General features: G+C 44.5%; 1 protein-coding gene across 1 annotated transcript in view; it reads right to left on the bottom strand.

The window, feature by feature from the left end:
- The window catches only part of CRYBG3 (crystallin beta-gamma domain containing 3), a 1,124,543-nt gene that overhangs the window by 1,084,777 nt on the left and 23,419 nt on the right, over positions 1 to 16,347 (bottom strand). Inside the window, exon 4 of the mRNA XM_086936146.1 lies at positions 6,660 to 6,775. Coding sequence (XP_086792272.1) covers positions 6,660 to 6,775 — 116 coding nt within the window. The remainder of the gene's footprint in view (positions 1 to 6,659; positions 6,776 to 16,347) is intronic.

The raw sequence follows: 16,347 nt of genomic DNA, 5'->3' as shown, positions 1-16,347 counted from the left end.
TCTGTTAGGGAACCAGGGAGATTCCCCACACACTCCTCAATGGCCCACCATAGGGTCCACCTCCAGCCTCCAGGAGCAACAGCAACGGCCAAGGACTGCTGAGGTCTCAAACCACCCAGCAGTGTGAGTGAACCACAGCGAGCTCGCGCGACCCAAAATGGCCACCGACCCGAGCATGTAGCATCGCCAAGGAACCCGCGTACCTCTTGTGATAATTTAAATAACACTTAGTTCGTAAGAGCAGTGGAAGAGAAAAAAAAACATTGAACCACATTTTCGGACCTTGCTTCACCAATATTCAAGGAATATTAAAAGACAAAACTGGTCAGGTTGCCCTTTTATAAAGATCTACGAGGAACCTTTACCTAGGAAGTAGTCAACCATTCGTGGGCTGAGCACATGGAAGCTTCCTGGAGAAGTGTGGCTCAATGGTTAGAGCGGCAGACCCTGATGCAGAGGTCTAGCCCGGGACCAGGGTTCAATTCCCGCCTCGGCGGGTCTTGGGCTAAAATATTCCACGGACCTGATAATTCTCGCCTCGGTGCCTATTCCAATCATAGAGTCCCACTCTGCAACTCTGGGCAATAGCTTGCTTAATCTTCACAATGCTAAGGATGCCTGGCCTCCACCTTGGGGGTGCCCAGGAGTGGACGCCTCACAGGGAAAGCCAGGATGGGTTCCACAGCGGTATTCGTACAAGCGCCTTTGGACCCTTGCGGGCGAGTAGTGCGCTATACAAGTATCAATTTACATTACATTACATTTACATTCCTATGTTACATTATGTTACAACTTGCAGGCCATAGAGCTTCCACTGTGAACTCCTAAATCCCTACCTTTGTTTCAAACATTCTCTTTTGAATACAATACATTGTACCTCTCAGTACCGTTAAACATCAATCTTCCCTAATCACTCAAAGCATTCATCTCATGCCTGTTACACGGACTAGCTAACTCAGCCCTCCTCCGCTTGTCTACCCCGCCCCCCCCCCCCCCCCCTAGTCTAGACCCTGGGAAGAGAGAGTGGAGGGGAGTGATGGGGGAGAGATGGAAGGGAGTATAAAATCAGCACAAACTCAAATCCTAAACCAAAACTCGGGTCATAAACCACAATCACCAAGCCTCTATATCCACATCAGAAAGCACTACTAAGGCTAATGTAGAGCATTACCACTAATTGTGCATCCAACAATATATGAATAACATAGAAAAGGAAAACAAACAATAGTCATTATAAATTAGTGCCCCGGATTCACTTTGATGTGCCTTCAAGAAGGACTCTGCAGGAGAAGTTGAATAAGTGGTCTGCCTTCCTGATCTTTGCAGTGTGCCCTAGAGATGCTAAGAGTTTCAGCTTGAGAAGCTCCCCTTTAATAATGAAGTGTAACGGATTTCTTCTTTGCTGCTTAGCTATATCTGGGACGCTAAGACGACCCTCCCATGCAGGGTGACATTCTTTCTATAGCTGGTTTTGCACATAAGCTTTCTTTTGGTAGGGCTATATTGTTCAGTTAACACCGTGTGTTTGGAGTTAGAGAAACCTTTATGCTTTACCTACAGGTAACCATGTTAAGGGCCCTTCAGAAAGAACCTATGCCTTGAAGAACCTCTCAATAATTTGCCTAAGGGCATGCCCAGTAGAATCGGTCATGGAAACCGCTAGGAGGCGGATATTAGCAGCTTTCAAGGAGCCCTTTAAATACTCTAATTGCATTTCATGCAGACCACAGCAGGGATTACACAGGCTATAAACTCTTTTTGATACGTATTCATTATTTCCAGCTCAGCAACGGAATTCAGCAGATATGAGATTTGTTTCACTTTTGAATGGGATTTCTTTTTTTATCAATGGTTTTCATAATGTTGCATAGTTCACACAGGAAGGTCAAGATTAGGAAGTTACTATCTCCAGGGCGCAAACATCCTTCCTCATTTCCAGACTCCGGTGCTGTCTCCATCTCACCCATTCTTGAGTACTGTCTTGGGGTGAGAAAGTCCCTCATAGACCCTTTCACCTTCTTGGCTTTCCTTTTGATGTACTTCGAGGTCATGGAGGCTCCACTCGCCATGCACTCTTTCAAGAACACCCCAGGTATCCTCATTTGAGGTATCAGCCCAGGCAGTAAAAGTGCAGTATAAGTTATCCAAACCCACATGACTGTATGCACCACATGCATCTCAGAACTACTCCTCATCGTCTTCTCATGTGCCACAGCCTCGGGAACACAGGATATGTACAGAGAGCAGCTCTGGCTGGTTGCCACCTTTTGGGGGTGTCATGCCAACTGTTGCCCTCTGGAAATGATCTTCAGTTGAACCGAGGCAGCACTGTCACCAGCTACCAGGGTCCCTGGTTCCCATTAAAGTCAATCAGGTGGCACTATTTTGAGTTCTGTCTTTCGTAGCTAAGTACGTCTGAGATTTTCAGCAGTCGGGGGCCTGCAACCGCCACAAGGATTGGAGAAAGCAGGGAGGACATCTGCAGCTCAAGGTGCCACCTGCATCACCACCACCACAACACTCCAGGACCCAAGAAACAGGGCTGCGCCAGAGCGCTGGAGAAGGTCAACTGCTCCAAAGCCTGGCAAGACCTACCCTTACAAACCTCCATCTAGACAAAAGTCTCATGCTCTACCTAGTAAATCTGAACGTTACAAACAACCACCTGTCACTCTGAGAGAAGAACGCTTCTCATCTAAGAACAGTTCTTATCTTGTGGCCATCCTGTGTTTCCAGACTGATGCACTGAAACTCTTTTTGAAACTCAGCCTGGTATCAACATATCGTTACGATGCAACCTAGACCTCTAGCACTGCAGCATGTGTTTTGGAAAAGGGATAAGAAAGGTTAACCTCTGGCAACTTGAATATCACTGCCACCTGAAGGATACAAGAAACAAAGAAATCAAACATTATTAAAGCATTAGACCAAACAGGCAACCCATTTAAAAGCTACCTATAAATGGCCACACACCTTATCACACTATTCATGTCCCTGCTAAGGTTCACTCATGATGCATTAGTTCCAAAGGGTGCATTTCAAATAGTCTCCAGGTATGACTAAGGTTTAAAACAATTTCTGGCACTTGTCAATAAGGTGTAGCTTGAGGTATAGCTGTCAGAGTGATCTTCAATAGCAGACATTACTATAAGCATTCTTTAGATCACTGTGTTGTTGCTGTAGTCGTCATGAAAAGAGGGCATATTTGTGGTGGATCAACATCAGAAGGAGGCCGGCTATTTCAACAAAGCTAATTTAGTTATCTTAATATGTTGGCGTTCAGAACTGGAACAAATTAAATGAGCCTATATTTGATACTTTCCCAGTACATAGCCTCCAACTAAAAATGATCTAGGCACTACTGTGAAAGAAATTAAAGGTGCGGGAGACATTAAAGAGAAATCAAAAGCAATGATGAAAGACCAGAAACATTAGGAGACTTTGTCATATCCACTGCCATGTCCACTTCCTCCTGTATGTCTCAGGTTGATCCCTTGTAACTAACGTTTACTGTACAAGATGAGGGTCTGGATATATTGCAGAAGAAACTCCAGGCTGCAGGCTACAGATTAGTGATCTTAACAGAAAGCAAAGTACATAGTGGTGTCTAACCTTGATAGCGTCAATGGGGTCAAGTATATGCCTGATGTGACCGAATTCACTTGCAGATCAATAGACAGATGTATATTGAGCTTGTGGCTTCTTGAACAAAAATGCGGTTTTACAGGATGCCACAAGTGCATTAAACTACAGTAAAGATGGAGTACATGTCTCTAGGACATCTCCGTCTCCAGGAAAGGCCATGTGTCAGTAATATGATCCTGCTTTTCTTTAACCCCTATAGCCTTTGTGCTTGCACTTCCTCCACTAAACCGATCAGTTCAAAATGTGACTATCCTCAATGTCTTTGAATGTGCACGAACCCTTCAATAGAGATGTTAGGTGATACTTTGCAATCTTAAGTCTCTACCACTTGCACTAAAGCCAATTGTGTTTACAAGTGACCAAATCTTTTTTTTTATAACTCTTTTTAATAGTGTTGCAGTTAACTTCTCAAGCACATGTAGGTACAACATTATTACACAACACATTCTTCGAACTGTTTGCAAAGCCCACCTGTCCGACGTGATGGTGCGCCAGTGGTGGAGGTGATGGCGGATCCTGCCGCCCACTTGCAATTGGTGGCCCTGAAAGGTCAGACTAAGAAGGTTTAGAGGCTGCTGCAAACGGGGCCCCAGACCCAAGGTACTGGGTCCCACTTTCCTGGCTGCGCAGAAGCTGGGTATCTTGCACAGGCCTGTGGCCCTGGGTGGAAGGTGGTGGGGAACCCCTTCCGTAGCCACGAAAGGGTGCAAAAGGCAGACTGCACAGGATGAGAGGTGTCAGCGAGGCCAAAGGATCTGGCCTTAGGCCTCGAATCCTTGAATCGCTCAAGCGCATTGTCTGCCTTGTCGCCGAACAGGCGACGGTCATCAAAGGGCATGTCCAAAAGAATAGATTGGACATCCCCAGAGAAGCCAGTTGATCTCAGCCAGGCGTAGCGCCTCAGAGCTACTGACGTAGAAATCGTTTTACCCAGCGAGTCGGTGGTATCCAGCACACATCAGATGGCGGACTTTGTTGTCTCTCTACCCTCTACGTCTGCACAGGAGAGTACGACCCGGGCCTCTTCCAGGCACTCTGGCAACACTTGCGTGACCGTGTCCCACACAGAGTGGGTGTAACGGCCCAAGACACCGTGTTCACCAACCGCAGCTCTACCCTGGCAGAAGAATACATCTTCTTCCTAAGATGGTTCAGCTTCTTGGATTACATATCTGGGGGAGCAGTAGGGAACGCGCCTTTGGAGATAGAGGCTTGTACTACCAAGCTCTCGTGGTAGGTTGTTGGGAGAGGAAAAGTGGGTCACCCATGGTTGGGCAGTGGCATCGGGCAATCCTCCTATCCACAGGAGGCCCTATTCTGGGCTTGGACCAAGTGCCAAGAAGGATGTCGGAGAAGGCCTCATTGGATCACAGCAGGGGCTCTGAAGACCGCTGCCGGCTGAAGCACCTAAGTCAGGAGGTTAGTCCTGACTGCCTCTGTAGGAAGCTCAAGCCCAAGGCCTCAGCCTCCCTACACAACACCACATCGTTGATTGCTCCCTCATCCATGTCCACAGTAGGGGGAGACAGCATGCCAAGGTCTGGGGAGGTATCCAAACGACTGGCATCATCCAACTCCTCTCGCCAGTCCGGCTACTCAAGTTTGTCAGCTAGAGGGTCACCAGACCCCTCCCAGTCCTCCTCACTCTCCTCTGGCTGCCATAGAAAGGGAACGCCAGGAATGAACAATGGGACAAAGGTACCCTCCGGCACCGGTATCGTTCGATGTCGGTCCAGCGCAGTGTCCATATTGGGGGTGAGGCTAGGGATGATACCGGTTTGGGCACAACTGACATCGGGGGCATCGTCACTAGAATCGGCACCGGGGAAGGTACCTTGAGGTCGACCTGCACCGATCTGGATCCAGCCCTAGATCCATGGGGCCCTGCGGTGCCCGGGCCAGAGCAGCCAGCATCGAAGGCCTAGGGCCCCCAGCCGAGTCTGTGGGGCCCAATGCCACGCCTGCAGGGTCGGGCTGTCCAAAAATGCTGCGCAGCACTTTGTAGAACTGACAAAGCTGAGCAGGGTAAACTTCAGCTCCAGGAAAGGGAAGGAAGCGTGGAGTCCTAGTGGGCTCCGAAGGAGGAGCCGGAGAGCAACGACGGTCCGGGTACCACGTTGCGTTGGCCAATGGACGTGGAGAAGGCAAAAATCGATGGTGCTTCTTCACCTTCTTCTTGTGCTTCGACTTACCCGATGAGCGAGAAGACTTCGATGATGAAAAATGGTGAAGGCTCCGCGAACGGTCCCACGATCTTTTGCCTCGACCAGGACATCCAGCTGCGTGCAGCACACTGTCGGGCCTCCAAAAGATTTCGGGACCGCTCCCACAAAGACTTCGGGTTCAGGGTCCGACAGTCGGAGCACGACTTCGGGTCATTGTCGCGCTACAGGCACCAAAGGCACACGAGGTGCGGATCGGTCACCGACATCAACTTGTGACAAGAGTCACAAGATTTGAAGCCGAGGTGACGGTTAGACATCCCTTGTGCACCAGGAGTTGAGCGACTCAAAAAGATGTCGACAAAAAGTCGAATAAGAGTTAGTCGAAAAGTGACTAAGGGCACGCTCTCTCCGGATCTGCGCTGGGTGGCAAGGAAAAGGAAGAATTGATGTCAGCGCACAGGGGCGTTGTCTAAGTAGACACCGCAATGTAATTTCGGCGAAAATGACGCCAGACGCAGAGCCGACCGACGCCACCTACAGATGCGCAAGGGTACTGCTACGAAAAAAATTCTCTGGATTCAGTCTGATGCTTGAGGGTAATTCTAAGGTAAGGAATCTATAACTAATAGTCTCTTCCAGATAAGAAAAGAAACTAAACAAGATGTTTGCTTTTAAAAGCCTACGGTTAGAATAAGCAAACTATAGGGTGTACGTGATAGAAATATAACATACCACTAATGCTCAGATGAACACGGATATTTTCCTTCAAAAACATCGAATATATTTTGCAAGACACCTGCTTTGGGAAAGTGATGTACAAAACATGTGCATACAATGCTTGATCCTTACCATCCTCTGACAACTCTGATCCATGCTTCACTTGGAAATGTCCAGTTTGTGGCATCGTGAACATCACTGCAGATCTCAATCTTATTTCCACTGCAGAGCATATCATGGACGACCATCTGAAACAGTGATTCGCAAAAGCCAGTTTAAAGAGTGGACTTCATACATTTAGCCAGAAAGAGTTACTATCAATATCCAGGCCATCTAAATTATTTCCCTGTCAAATAAGATAACCGCCTAGAGCTCGACATTTTTACAGAAAATGATTACCTTTTTCTCATGTTTTTAAATCAATGACCTACTCTGCACCAAAACGCTGCATTATCAGTGTGAAATGACGGAATCAGAGGAAAGCCTAGGCAAAGACACCAGCAGGCTATACAAAACTATGGCTAGTTTGCGTATCGCTAGTCTGTAACTATTGAACACTGAAAGTTTGTGAGTTACTAAGAGGCTACCAGCATTCAGAGCAACAAGTAATCAATATCAATTACAATTTTTTAAAAGAGCGACAAACTTGCAGATTAAAAAGCGACAGTGAGAAAATTAATCGGGGTCATGGAAGAGTCTTCTTAAACGAGCGCTCGCTTCGCAGGCATGAATTATAAATGCAATTTATAAAACGACTAATTCCCTCTTGTAGCTTTCAGAAACACTCATAATATAACACAAAAGAATGTTTCACTGCATCTCTCCGCGCCAGTCTTGCAGAAGAAAACAGAAATGTAGGCAAGAAATATAATCACCATAATAATGTAACCATTTATCCTACATGGAATGTTCTACCGAAAATACTATGCATCTTTAACAAAAGTAAGAACTATTGACGTTGCTAATGCTTGTTTTCTATTTCAGTCATTAGCAACCCCAGAAATTACACTTCCACTTGAAGAACAAACCTACAACAGAGGACAGTATGTTTTAGTATTCCAATGTGCAAAATTTCACAGAAAGGAACAATAAATACAACTTTCAAGTGGGTCCAAATATTCTTCTGGTACCAGGTATCGTCAACTGAGAATCAATAAAAAGTGGGCTACCACTGTTGCTATAGCAGTCCTATAAATTTCTTAGATAGCAAGCACAAACATGTCAAAGGTTAATTAATTAATTAAGTACTTTTTTCTCAATTTACCAGCATGGAATAGACTCACTTTTAACTCTTACTTGACTTTTAACATCTCCTAATTTCATAGCATTGGACTTATGTCCCTGGCTTTTTTTTGCCTAATTGTAATTTTAGTTCCAGCTCTCACATAACATGTTGTCCAATGCAGTTTGTGGAGTACATCACAACGCTTACTTTTGTAAGTTATAATATGTGTTCTAATTAAATCTGAGCCATGGAGATATTACAGCACAGTGTACAGCTTAAAGATCAAAGAATGCATACTTGACCACATTCTGCAACTAAAAAGAGGTGGGATTTTTAAATATTCTAAATGACTTATTATTTTAGCCCCTGTGATATCATCACAGGAAATTACATCACAAGCCTCTCAGGATGGTGTCATCCTGCGTGAAGTTTTAATTCATATAGTAGTTGGTAAAGAATGCATATCATTATGCTCTGGCTTGACATAGCAGCTGTTCCCAGAAAATTAAGTGAGCATTACTAGAGAGAACTTTGGCTGAGCCCACATGTTGGGAGCCAGGAATGCAAGTTGAGTGGGTAGAAATTGTGTGATTTCATTAAAAACAAGAATTTGCAATGCAATAGGTCTCGCATTAATTAAGTTTGAGCTATTGGCATTGCTAGATATTGCAATACCAATTGCAACAAGCGGGGGGTGTCACATATGGGGGCGAGCTGTGGGGCCACATCCCATCATCTAAATTATTAACAATTGAGAACAAATTCCTGAGACAGATTGTTGCTCTTCCACAGAGTACTCCATTACTCCCTCTTAGACTGGATATGGGCATTCGGCCCATAACGGAGGAGCTGGGTCTCAAGCCTTTGGCATTCTGGCGGCGTCTATGGAGCAGCCCAGACCTTTCAAATTATAGAGCTGAGTTGCAGGAATTTTTACAGTAACCCAACGCCAAAAGAATACCGTGGCTGACTTACATCAAGGGAACTTTGGAGGCAATTGGACTCCCTGAACTATGGCTGGACCCTTTAAACATCAGTACAAAGATCCCGAAAAAGGCACTTGTGAGAACTTATTACGAACACATGCTCTTTAGAGCTACCGAAGGCACTCGGGACGGATCATTATCCAACCTGTTCATAAAAAATAAAGACTCCTATCAACTCGAAAGTGTCTTAGATGCCATGATCCCAGCATTAACTAGGAAACTATTCCTCCAATGGAGATATGGAACTCTTCCCCTGGCATCATTTACAGCATCATGGTCTTGTCGCTCCTCCTCAGAAATTTGTCCGGCATGTGCCCACCCAAAGGAGAACGACGTTCACGTGGTTTTCTTTTGCCGGGGCTATGAGAGGAGCAGGAAATACTGGCTAGTCCCTCTGCTCAGGAACTTGGGATTCAGAACTTTTCTACCCGCCTACAGAGTCTTAAAGACAGATCTAACTCCCACTTTAGTTTTTGCTCTATCCAAATTTTTAACTTCAATGTGGTACGCCCGAAGCCGTTGTGTAAAAAGACTTGAAGACTCGAGACAGACTTAAATTGTGGCACATCTCTCTTGTTATCTCTTTTTAATACTCTGATCACCATTGTTGTTTAATGCGTTTTTAAATATTTTTATATATGATGTAATGTATACCTTTTATGATCTTGTGATCGAAATAAAGATTTTTCGAATCGAATTGCAAAAAAAGTCTTTAAACTGTAGGCCAAAAAAAATTGTATTTATTTTTGTAGCAATGGTGGCATGCTGCGCTTTAGATGAATATGTTTAAAAGTAAAGTGTGCCATACTGCGATTGCTACAATAGTTAATTGTAGGTGCTTTAACAATTGATGTGTGCACTGATGGCTGGTGGTGTGTGTGCCTGGTAAAAGCTTGCACTGACGGCTGTTGGTGTGTGTGCCTGGTGAAAGCGTGCACTGATGGCTGGTGGTGTGTGTGTGTGCCTGGTGAAAACGTGCACTGACGGATGATGGTGTCTGGGTCTGGTGAAAGTGTGCACTGATGGTGTGGTTGTGTGTGTGTGATTGTGTGTGTGTGGTTGTGTGATTGTGTGTGGTTGTATGTGTGTGTGGTTGTCTGTGTGTGTGGTTGTCTGTGTGTGTGGTTGTCTGTGTGTGTGGTTGTCTGTGTGTGTGGTTGTCTGTGTGTGTGGTTGTCTGTGTGTGTGGTTGTCTGTGTGTGTGGTTGTCTGTGTGTGTGGTTGTCTGTGTGTGTGGTTGTCTGTGTGTGTGGTTGTATGTGTGTGTGGTTGTATGTGTGTGAGCGTGTAGGTGTGTGTGCATGTGTGTGTGGTTGTATGTGTGGTGGTGTGTGTGGTTGTATGTGTGGTGGTGTGTGTGGTTGTGGTGGTGTGTGTGGTTGTGGTGGTGTGTGTGGTTGTGGTTGTGTGTGTGTGGTTGTGTGTGTGGTTGCATGTGTGTGTGGTTGTGTGTGTGTGATTGTGTGTTTGGTTGTTTTTGTGTTTGGTTGTATGTGTGTGTGATTGTGTGTGTGATTGTGTGTGTATGATTGTGTGTGTGTGGTTGTGGTTGTGTGTGTGTTTTTGTGGTTGTGTGTGTGGTTGTATGTGTGGTGGTGTGTGTGTGTGGTTGAATGTGGGTGTGGTTGTATGTGTGTGTGGTTGTATGTGTGTGTGGTTGTATGTGTGTGTGGTTGTATGTGTGTGTGGTTGTATGTGTGTGTGGTTGTATGTGTGTGTGGTTGTATGTGTGTGTGATTGTGTGTTTGGTTGTATGTGTGTTTGGTTGGTTGTATGTGTGTGTGATTGTGTGTGTGTGATTGTGTGTGTATGATTGTGTGTGTATGATTGTGTGTGTATGATTGTGTGTGTATGATTGTGTGTGTGGTTGTGTGTTTGGTTGTGTGTGTGTGGGTGTGGTTGTGTGTGTGTTTTTGTGGTTGTGTGTGTGGTTGTGTATGTATGTGGCTGTGGGTGTAGTTGTGTGTGTGGCAGTGGGTGTAGTTGTGTGTGTGGCAGTGGGTGTGGTTGTGTGTGTGGTTGTGTGCTTGGTTGTGTGTGTGTGGAAAAGAAATGAGCATATTGAAAGGAAGCGTATGAGGAACAAACCACGGACGGGATAAAACAATTCACAAGCAGAAGAGATTACCAGAAGTTACAGGTTTAGATTTACTGTTGGAAACGTTTATATTCTCGAGTGATGGCATGACACTTTGCAACAAAATGCAGGAGGAAGTATGAGTGTGAGGAGAAGCAGGAATGCATGTTTTTGAATCTGTTATGCCTTGGCGCTTGGTGCGTGGCCTGCACAAAAGGGCCTGAATATTCGCCCTCTTTAAAATAACGACGTGGATGGTCATATCCCCGCGATTGTTTTGAGCACTCAAAAAACAGGAAATACGCATCTGTGTCCAAGAGGATCCGTGAACAAGATGTGATGGCCGATCATTAACATAAACAATTATCTAACTTCTGGGCGCTGGTGTTTCACCTTGCAGTGTTTAACGGATTCTCCATTAGTGTCATGAGCATTAGATGGTGCGGTAAGTGCCCGGCTGTTGAAGCACTTCTAGTGGAGATGTGTGATGTTTTTAAAATAAAAATAAAACAGTGGCTCTCATGCCTGCAATGTCTTCATCCCGGGACCGATATGCTGCTCTGTGCCACGGCTATCCCTACTGTGGCTACGAAAAGTGTTCTTTTCAATTACTAAAACACATGGCTGTGCCCGCACGGGTGCGGGGGGCGAATAGAGAATAAATGGGAGGGGTGGTGGGCATGCACGCGCATTGTGAGAGGGGGAGCAGGAGGTGAGCCAGAGAGTGGTACGCACTTCTATGAGGCTTACTTGCGTCAGAACAACCACCCTGCATACATTATACCTGGCGCAGGTATTATCTGGCGCAGGTATTATGTGGCGCAGGGGTTTACAAAGTGACACATCTACCTAGATGCGTCACTTTGTAAATATGACGCCACATGATGCATTTTTTACGCAGCAGAAAGTGACGCATCAGCGACGCAAAAGTGACGCCTGGGCTCATGAATAAGCCCCAATGTGCCATCAGTGTGATGAAACCAATCTGTGAGTGAATCGGGGAGTTGGGGGAGGGGAGACGCAGGGACATCTTAAGGATTTCAGGGGCCCTGGGCAGGTAAGAGCGGTGTGGCCGGGTTGGAGGTAGATTAGACAGATGACCATGAGGGGAACTAAATAAATAATTAATTTTTCATTGTTGCATTGAAATTAAACCACCCCCCAAACCAGCCGCACCACCCCGCCACTCTTACCTGCAAGGCCGCTATTGGCCCTGGGCCAAACATTTGTTTGTTGATATATTTTTTTAATCAGCAAATATAGCCATAAAAAATGCCACAATACAGCGGACAGATAAAATGCAGATTATACAAGCAAAGCAACCATAAAAATGATATAAAACACAATAAAATCCTGATAAAATATACGATGTGAGCTGTACACTCTATATGAAATCTCTTAATTCATAGCCAAATAGGGAAAGGATCACATATACATTAAATATACTTTTCTACAAACATTAGGACTTCCAGAGCTCAAAATGTCCTTGGAAGGACGGTAAAATCGTATTTCTGGCCAATAACCCATTTTAGATTATTACAAATTCATACAATGACTCCTGTATTGCGATTAAAAATCTTCCTATTGCACATGTCATATTTAGAAATCTCATATTTATTAATAGGTTGAGAGCTTGATCTCCACTCTCAATTTTATAGGCAATAAAAAGAGGTTTTAAAAGTTATTTCCGTTCTTCTAGGAACCACAAGCAATCCAACAAAATATGTGGGCCGCTGCATTTTACTTGTAATCCACATGCACACAGACCCTGTTTATTCGTCATTGCAGTTCTTATCTTCCTATCTGCGTTACATGGCTACAGGCCAACTCTAAATTTCAATACTGTATTTCTAAGCTTTAGGTTAGGCATGGCCTCGATATAGGGGCACATATGAACATTAGTCCCTCCGTTTACCAAAAACTGGGCCAAAGATACTTTGGGGGCTCTGGGCCAAACATATTTGGGGGGCTCCGGGCCAAACATATTTTGGGGGGCACTGTTGGGAACAATTTTGAGTTTATGATACAGTTTCAGGTCTTTCATGCCTTTTTTGGCAGTATCACTGACTGTACTGGAAAACTCGTCCAAATTCTAAATGTTTTTACATCTAACATTCAGGGAAAGTGATAAGTGTTTTCAATATGGTAACACAGTAGAAGATCGCTAATATTGCAAAAAATAATCTCTGTGACACCCTCCTATCTCTCACACGTGATGTACTGTCTTGATCTAAAAGAAACTTTCTTTTAAAGATGTAGCATGAAACAAACATTTCTCTGCAAAATGTCTGTAGGTAAACTCTTGAGAATTACCTACATTATAAATAATTGAAAGGAAAACAGTATTTAAAACTTTCTGCTTATGAATTATGCAAGGTCTAAACTCTCTGCAGAAAAGAGCTGGCTCCATCAGGGGCCCCTCTGAAAGGCTGGGGCCCTCCTTGCCCATGCCTTAAAACGTCTCAGGTTAGAAGATGTGTGTGTTCATTGGCTGCTCCCTGCTGTGATGCGTCACGCATGGAAGGACCTTTAAACACAAAAGGGGCCCTCTCCTGCCTCATTATATTCACCAGCAGCATTGAGGGTGGAAGATTCGATAGCTTAGTGGTTTCAGTCATGTAAAGCAAAACTACAAGTCCCAGAATGAAATCCAAGAGCTGCCTAAAAGGGTAACCCAAATACTGAACTGAGAGAACACTGAAAATCAAGTTGGTGTACTCTGTTTGCGAGCACGCTCGCTGTTCACAAAGATAAACCCAGGTGCTGGGAATCGGCCACTTTAGGAGAAAGCGCCGTTTTTGAATGCTTATTGTTGAACGTGGCAGCTAAAACTCCTGGAAGGAACTTGTCACCACAACACTTTTCTCTCTAAGAAGTGTGTGCGAAGGGGAGTAAGAGTGAGCTCTTGAATGTAAGTCTCCGATAAAAGAAGAGCAGGGAAACCGACCCTGAGCTGTCACTCAATCCGTCCCTGGGCAGCAGCGCCTGGAGGGGGAAGCGCGGAGCAGGTGGGCGCTGATTCCTGGCGTCCGGCCTCTCACAGGCACCTGGCTGCGGGTGGTGACGGGTGCAGGGCTCGGCTGTCATGAGCAGCTGGAGGTGGAGCCGAGGAAAAGGAATCAGAAAAAAAAGGCAGCAACAGACTGGATTCTGCTGCGTTTTACACCTCTCCTCCCTAAAAAACAAACACACACTTGATGGAATGCGAGAGCGAGACCAGCTGATAACATAAAGATAAAAAACATCGTCAATAAAGTGCTCGCGTTTTGAAGACTAAACCTACACTTTCTTTGAGCACTGTAACTACACGGAAGACAGCACACTTGATCAAGAGACTAGGGGGTGCATTGTGTGAACCTAAACAGGAGTGTTACATCCGTTTCCCGCACTCCGCATACACCTTCCACAATTTAAAAAAAAGAAAAGGGAAGAGAAAAAGAGCTGCCGCCACCCCACCCCACTTCACTTCACTTCTAAACCCATGGCTGCACGTTCGCATAGAAAAATGGCTGAAGCCATTTGTAGCCAAAGTGTTGTTTTTGGATCCATTTCACAGAGGATCAAATCGAGGACAAGCATCAACCGAAGGTAGGCACTGTAAGCGATCGCTTTCACGATCCCTATTGTAAACAAGTGGTGCGCGTGCACATATGCTTCATAATTGAAAGCATATGTCAGGAAATGCGCGTAATAGACACCAATAGGCCAGGGCGGAGCTATGCACTCGCCTCTGGCCTATTGGTGTCCATTTTACAGAACAGCAACCACTGAAAGGCCAATAGCAGGCCGCAAATGGACACGCACGAGCGTGAGGAATTTGCAGGTCCATTTTTAAACTCCCTGCAATAGGGCTTTTCGCTTCGCTCGCCCTAAGAAGTGCTTGTCCTTGCCAGACAGGTGTGATCATTTTATTTATCCAGCTGTCTGAACTTTAACTTTCAGTGACTCAGACACTACATCGCAATGGAATTAAAGTGTCTTAGTTATCAAGATAATTTATGGGTTTTTTTCCTGACAGGAGTTCCAATGGGAAAAGAGTAACAATTAAAATACATGGATTTTCAGGTCTGGCATGATAGTGCAACTGTCACCGGACCTTTTAACCTACAGCAATATTATTGAACAGTTCTTTGCTTCAGAAGAAATACGATGAATTCCCGTGCTATTTACTTGCCATGCTTTACATTGCCATGCAACATGCTAGTAAAGCCAGACCTATTGGCATTGCCAGTGCTTGTTTGTTGAAAAGTAAACAATAAAACAACAGTGCAGAGCACAACTGCCCACCCCCTTCCTGTCCTCTTTACTTCCCAGTGTTTTCGTGTCAGCCTTGCCTGCCTATCAATGCCATATTATCTACCCAGAGGGCCTTGGTCTTTCTATGGCCTTCCGGTGAAGTTTCCCTTACAGATGATAGAGCGCATATAGCACTCTAATTGTAGGGTTGCATCATATTCATAGTTTAAACGTACCAACTAGGGTTTTCATTTTCACTACGTATTATGTTTAAAAATGCATTTATTCTGCATGATGTTCAAGAAATATAATGTGTACGTTATATAGAATATGCATACACTACCAACGCCATTGTCTCTATATGCACCTTTGTAAGAAGGCATTATATTCATATTAATGTAATCATATGTGTAAAAGTTGCCTGCAGACTAGGCCCAACTGCAGGTTGTGTTTATAGTTTCATTTCCTCTGCTACTGAAGAATTAATTGGTATCTTTGTCTGTGCTAAAACAGTGTGTTTTCATCCCATTGAAGATAAAAGGAATGTATCCTAATTATTTTAACTCAAGGAGATAACTGGAATTTCTTTGAACAGTCTGAGAAATAGAAGGGAGGACATAGTCTGTGCCTGGCCTATCTACCCTCCGAGGTCAACAGAAGCAAGGAAGACTTAATTAACGAAATCCTGGAAAAACACTGAACTGAAGAAATGAAACAAAATGTCACATGATACCTTTAGGAGGGGCTGAATTAATCCTCTTTTTGTATTATGCGCAGGGACAGAAACACCAGACTTTTAGATGTTCGCAGAAGAGAGAGCACCTTAAGAACGAGCTTCATAGCTTTAAGCTATTTGACACATTCTAACGTGAGTACTTCTTAGGAAGTCTACACGTGCTGACACCTTCGAAAGCTGAGATAGGGGAGCCACCTAGAATAATCATTAATGAGAGTAGTGTAGGGAAAGATATTTCATGTTTTCTTCCATAAAGAAAAGGGACTTGGACTTCACCTCCATCTTGGGTTGCATGCTAATCTTGGAGTTCATAGTTTTGTGCCTCTTTTGCCGAATCAATTATATGTGCAGATTTGGCTCTGTATTGATTTTCCTGTACCTATATTCATTGATATTGCGGTGTGTTTATATACAATTATTTTTGGCCTTATAATATAAATCCCTAACTGGAATTCGGAGTCTGTGTTCCTTACAGCATGACTAATTTGTAAGTATAATTTTAACGTGTTGTTTTTCCCCTGACAAATATTAGCAGGCAAATAAAAGACCATCCAAGCTGA

The sequence above is a fragment of the Lissotriton vulgaris genome, chromosome 8 (assembly GCF_964263255.1).
Source record: "Lissotriton vulgaris chromosome 8, aLisVul1.2, whole genome shotgun sequence".
NCBI lineage: Eukaryota > Metazoa > Chordata > Amphibia > Caudata > Salamandridae > Lissotriton > Lissotriton vulgaris.
Note: the sequence above shows the minus strand (reverse complement) of the source record. Positions and strands in the feature narration are given on the sequence as shown.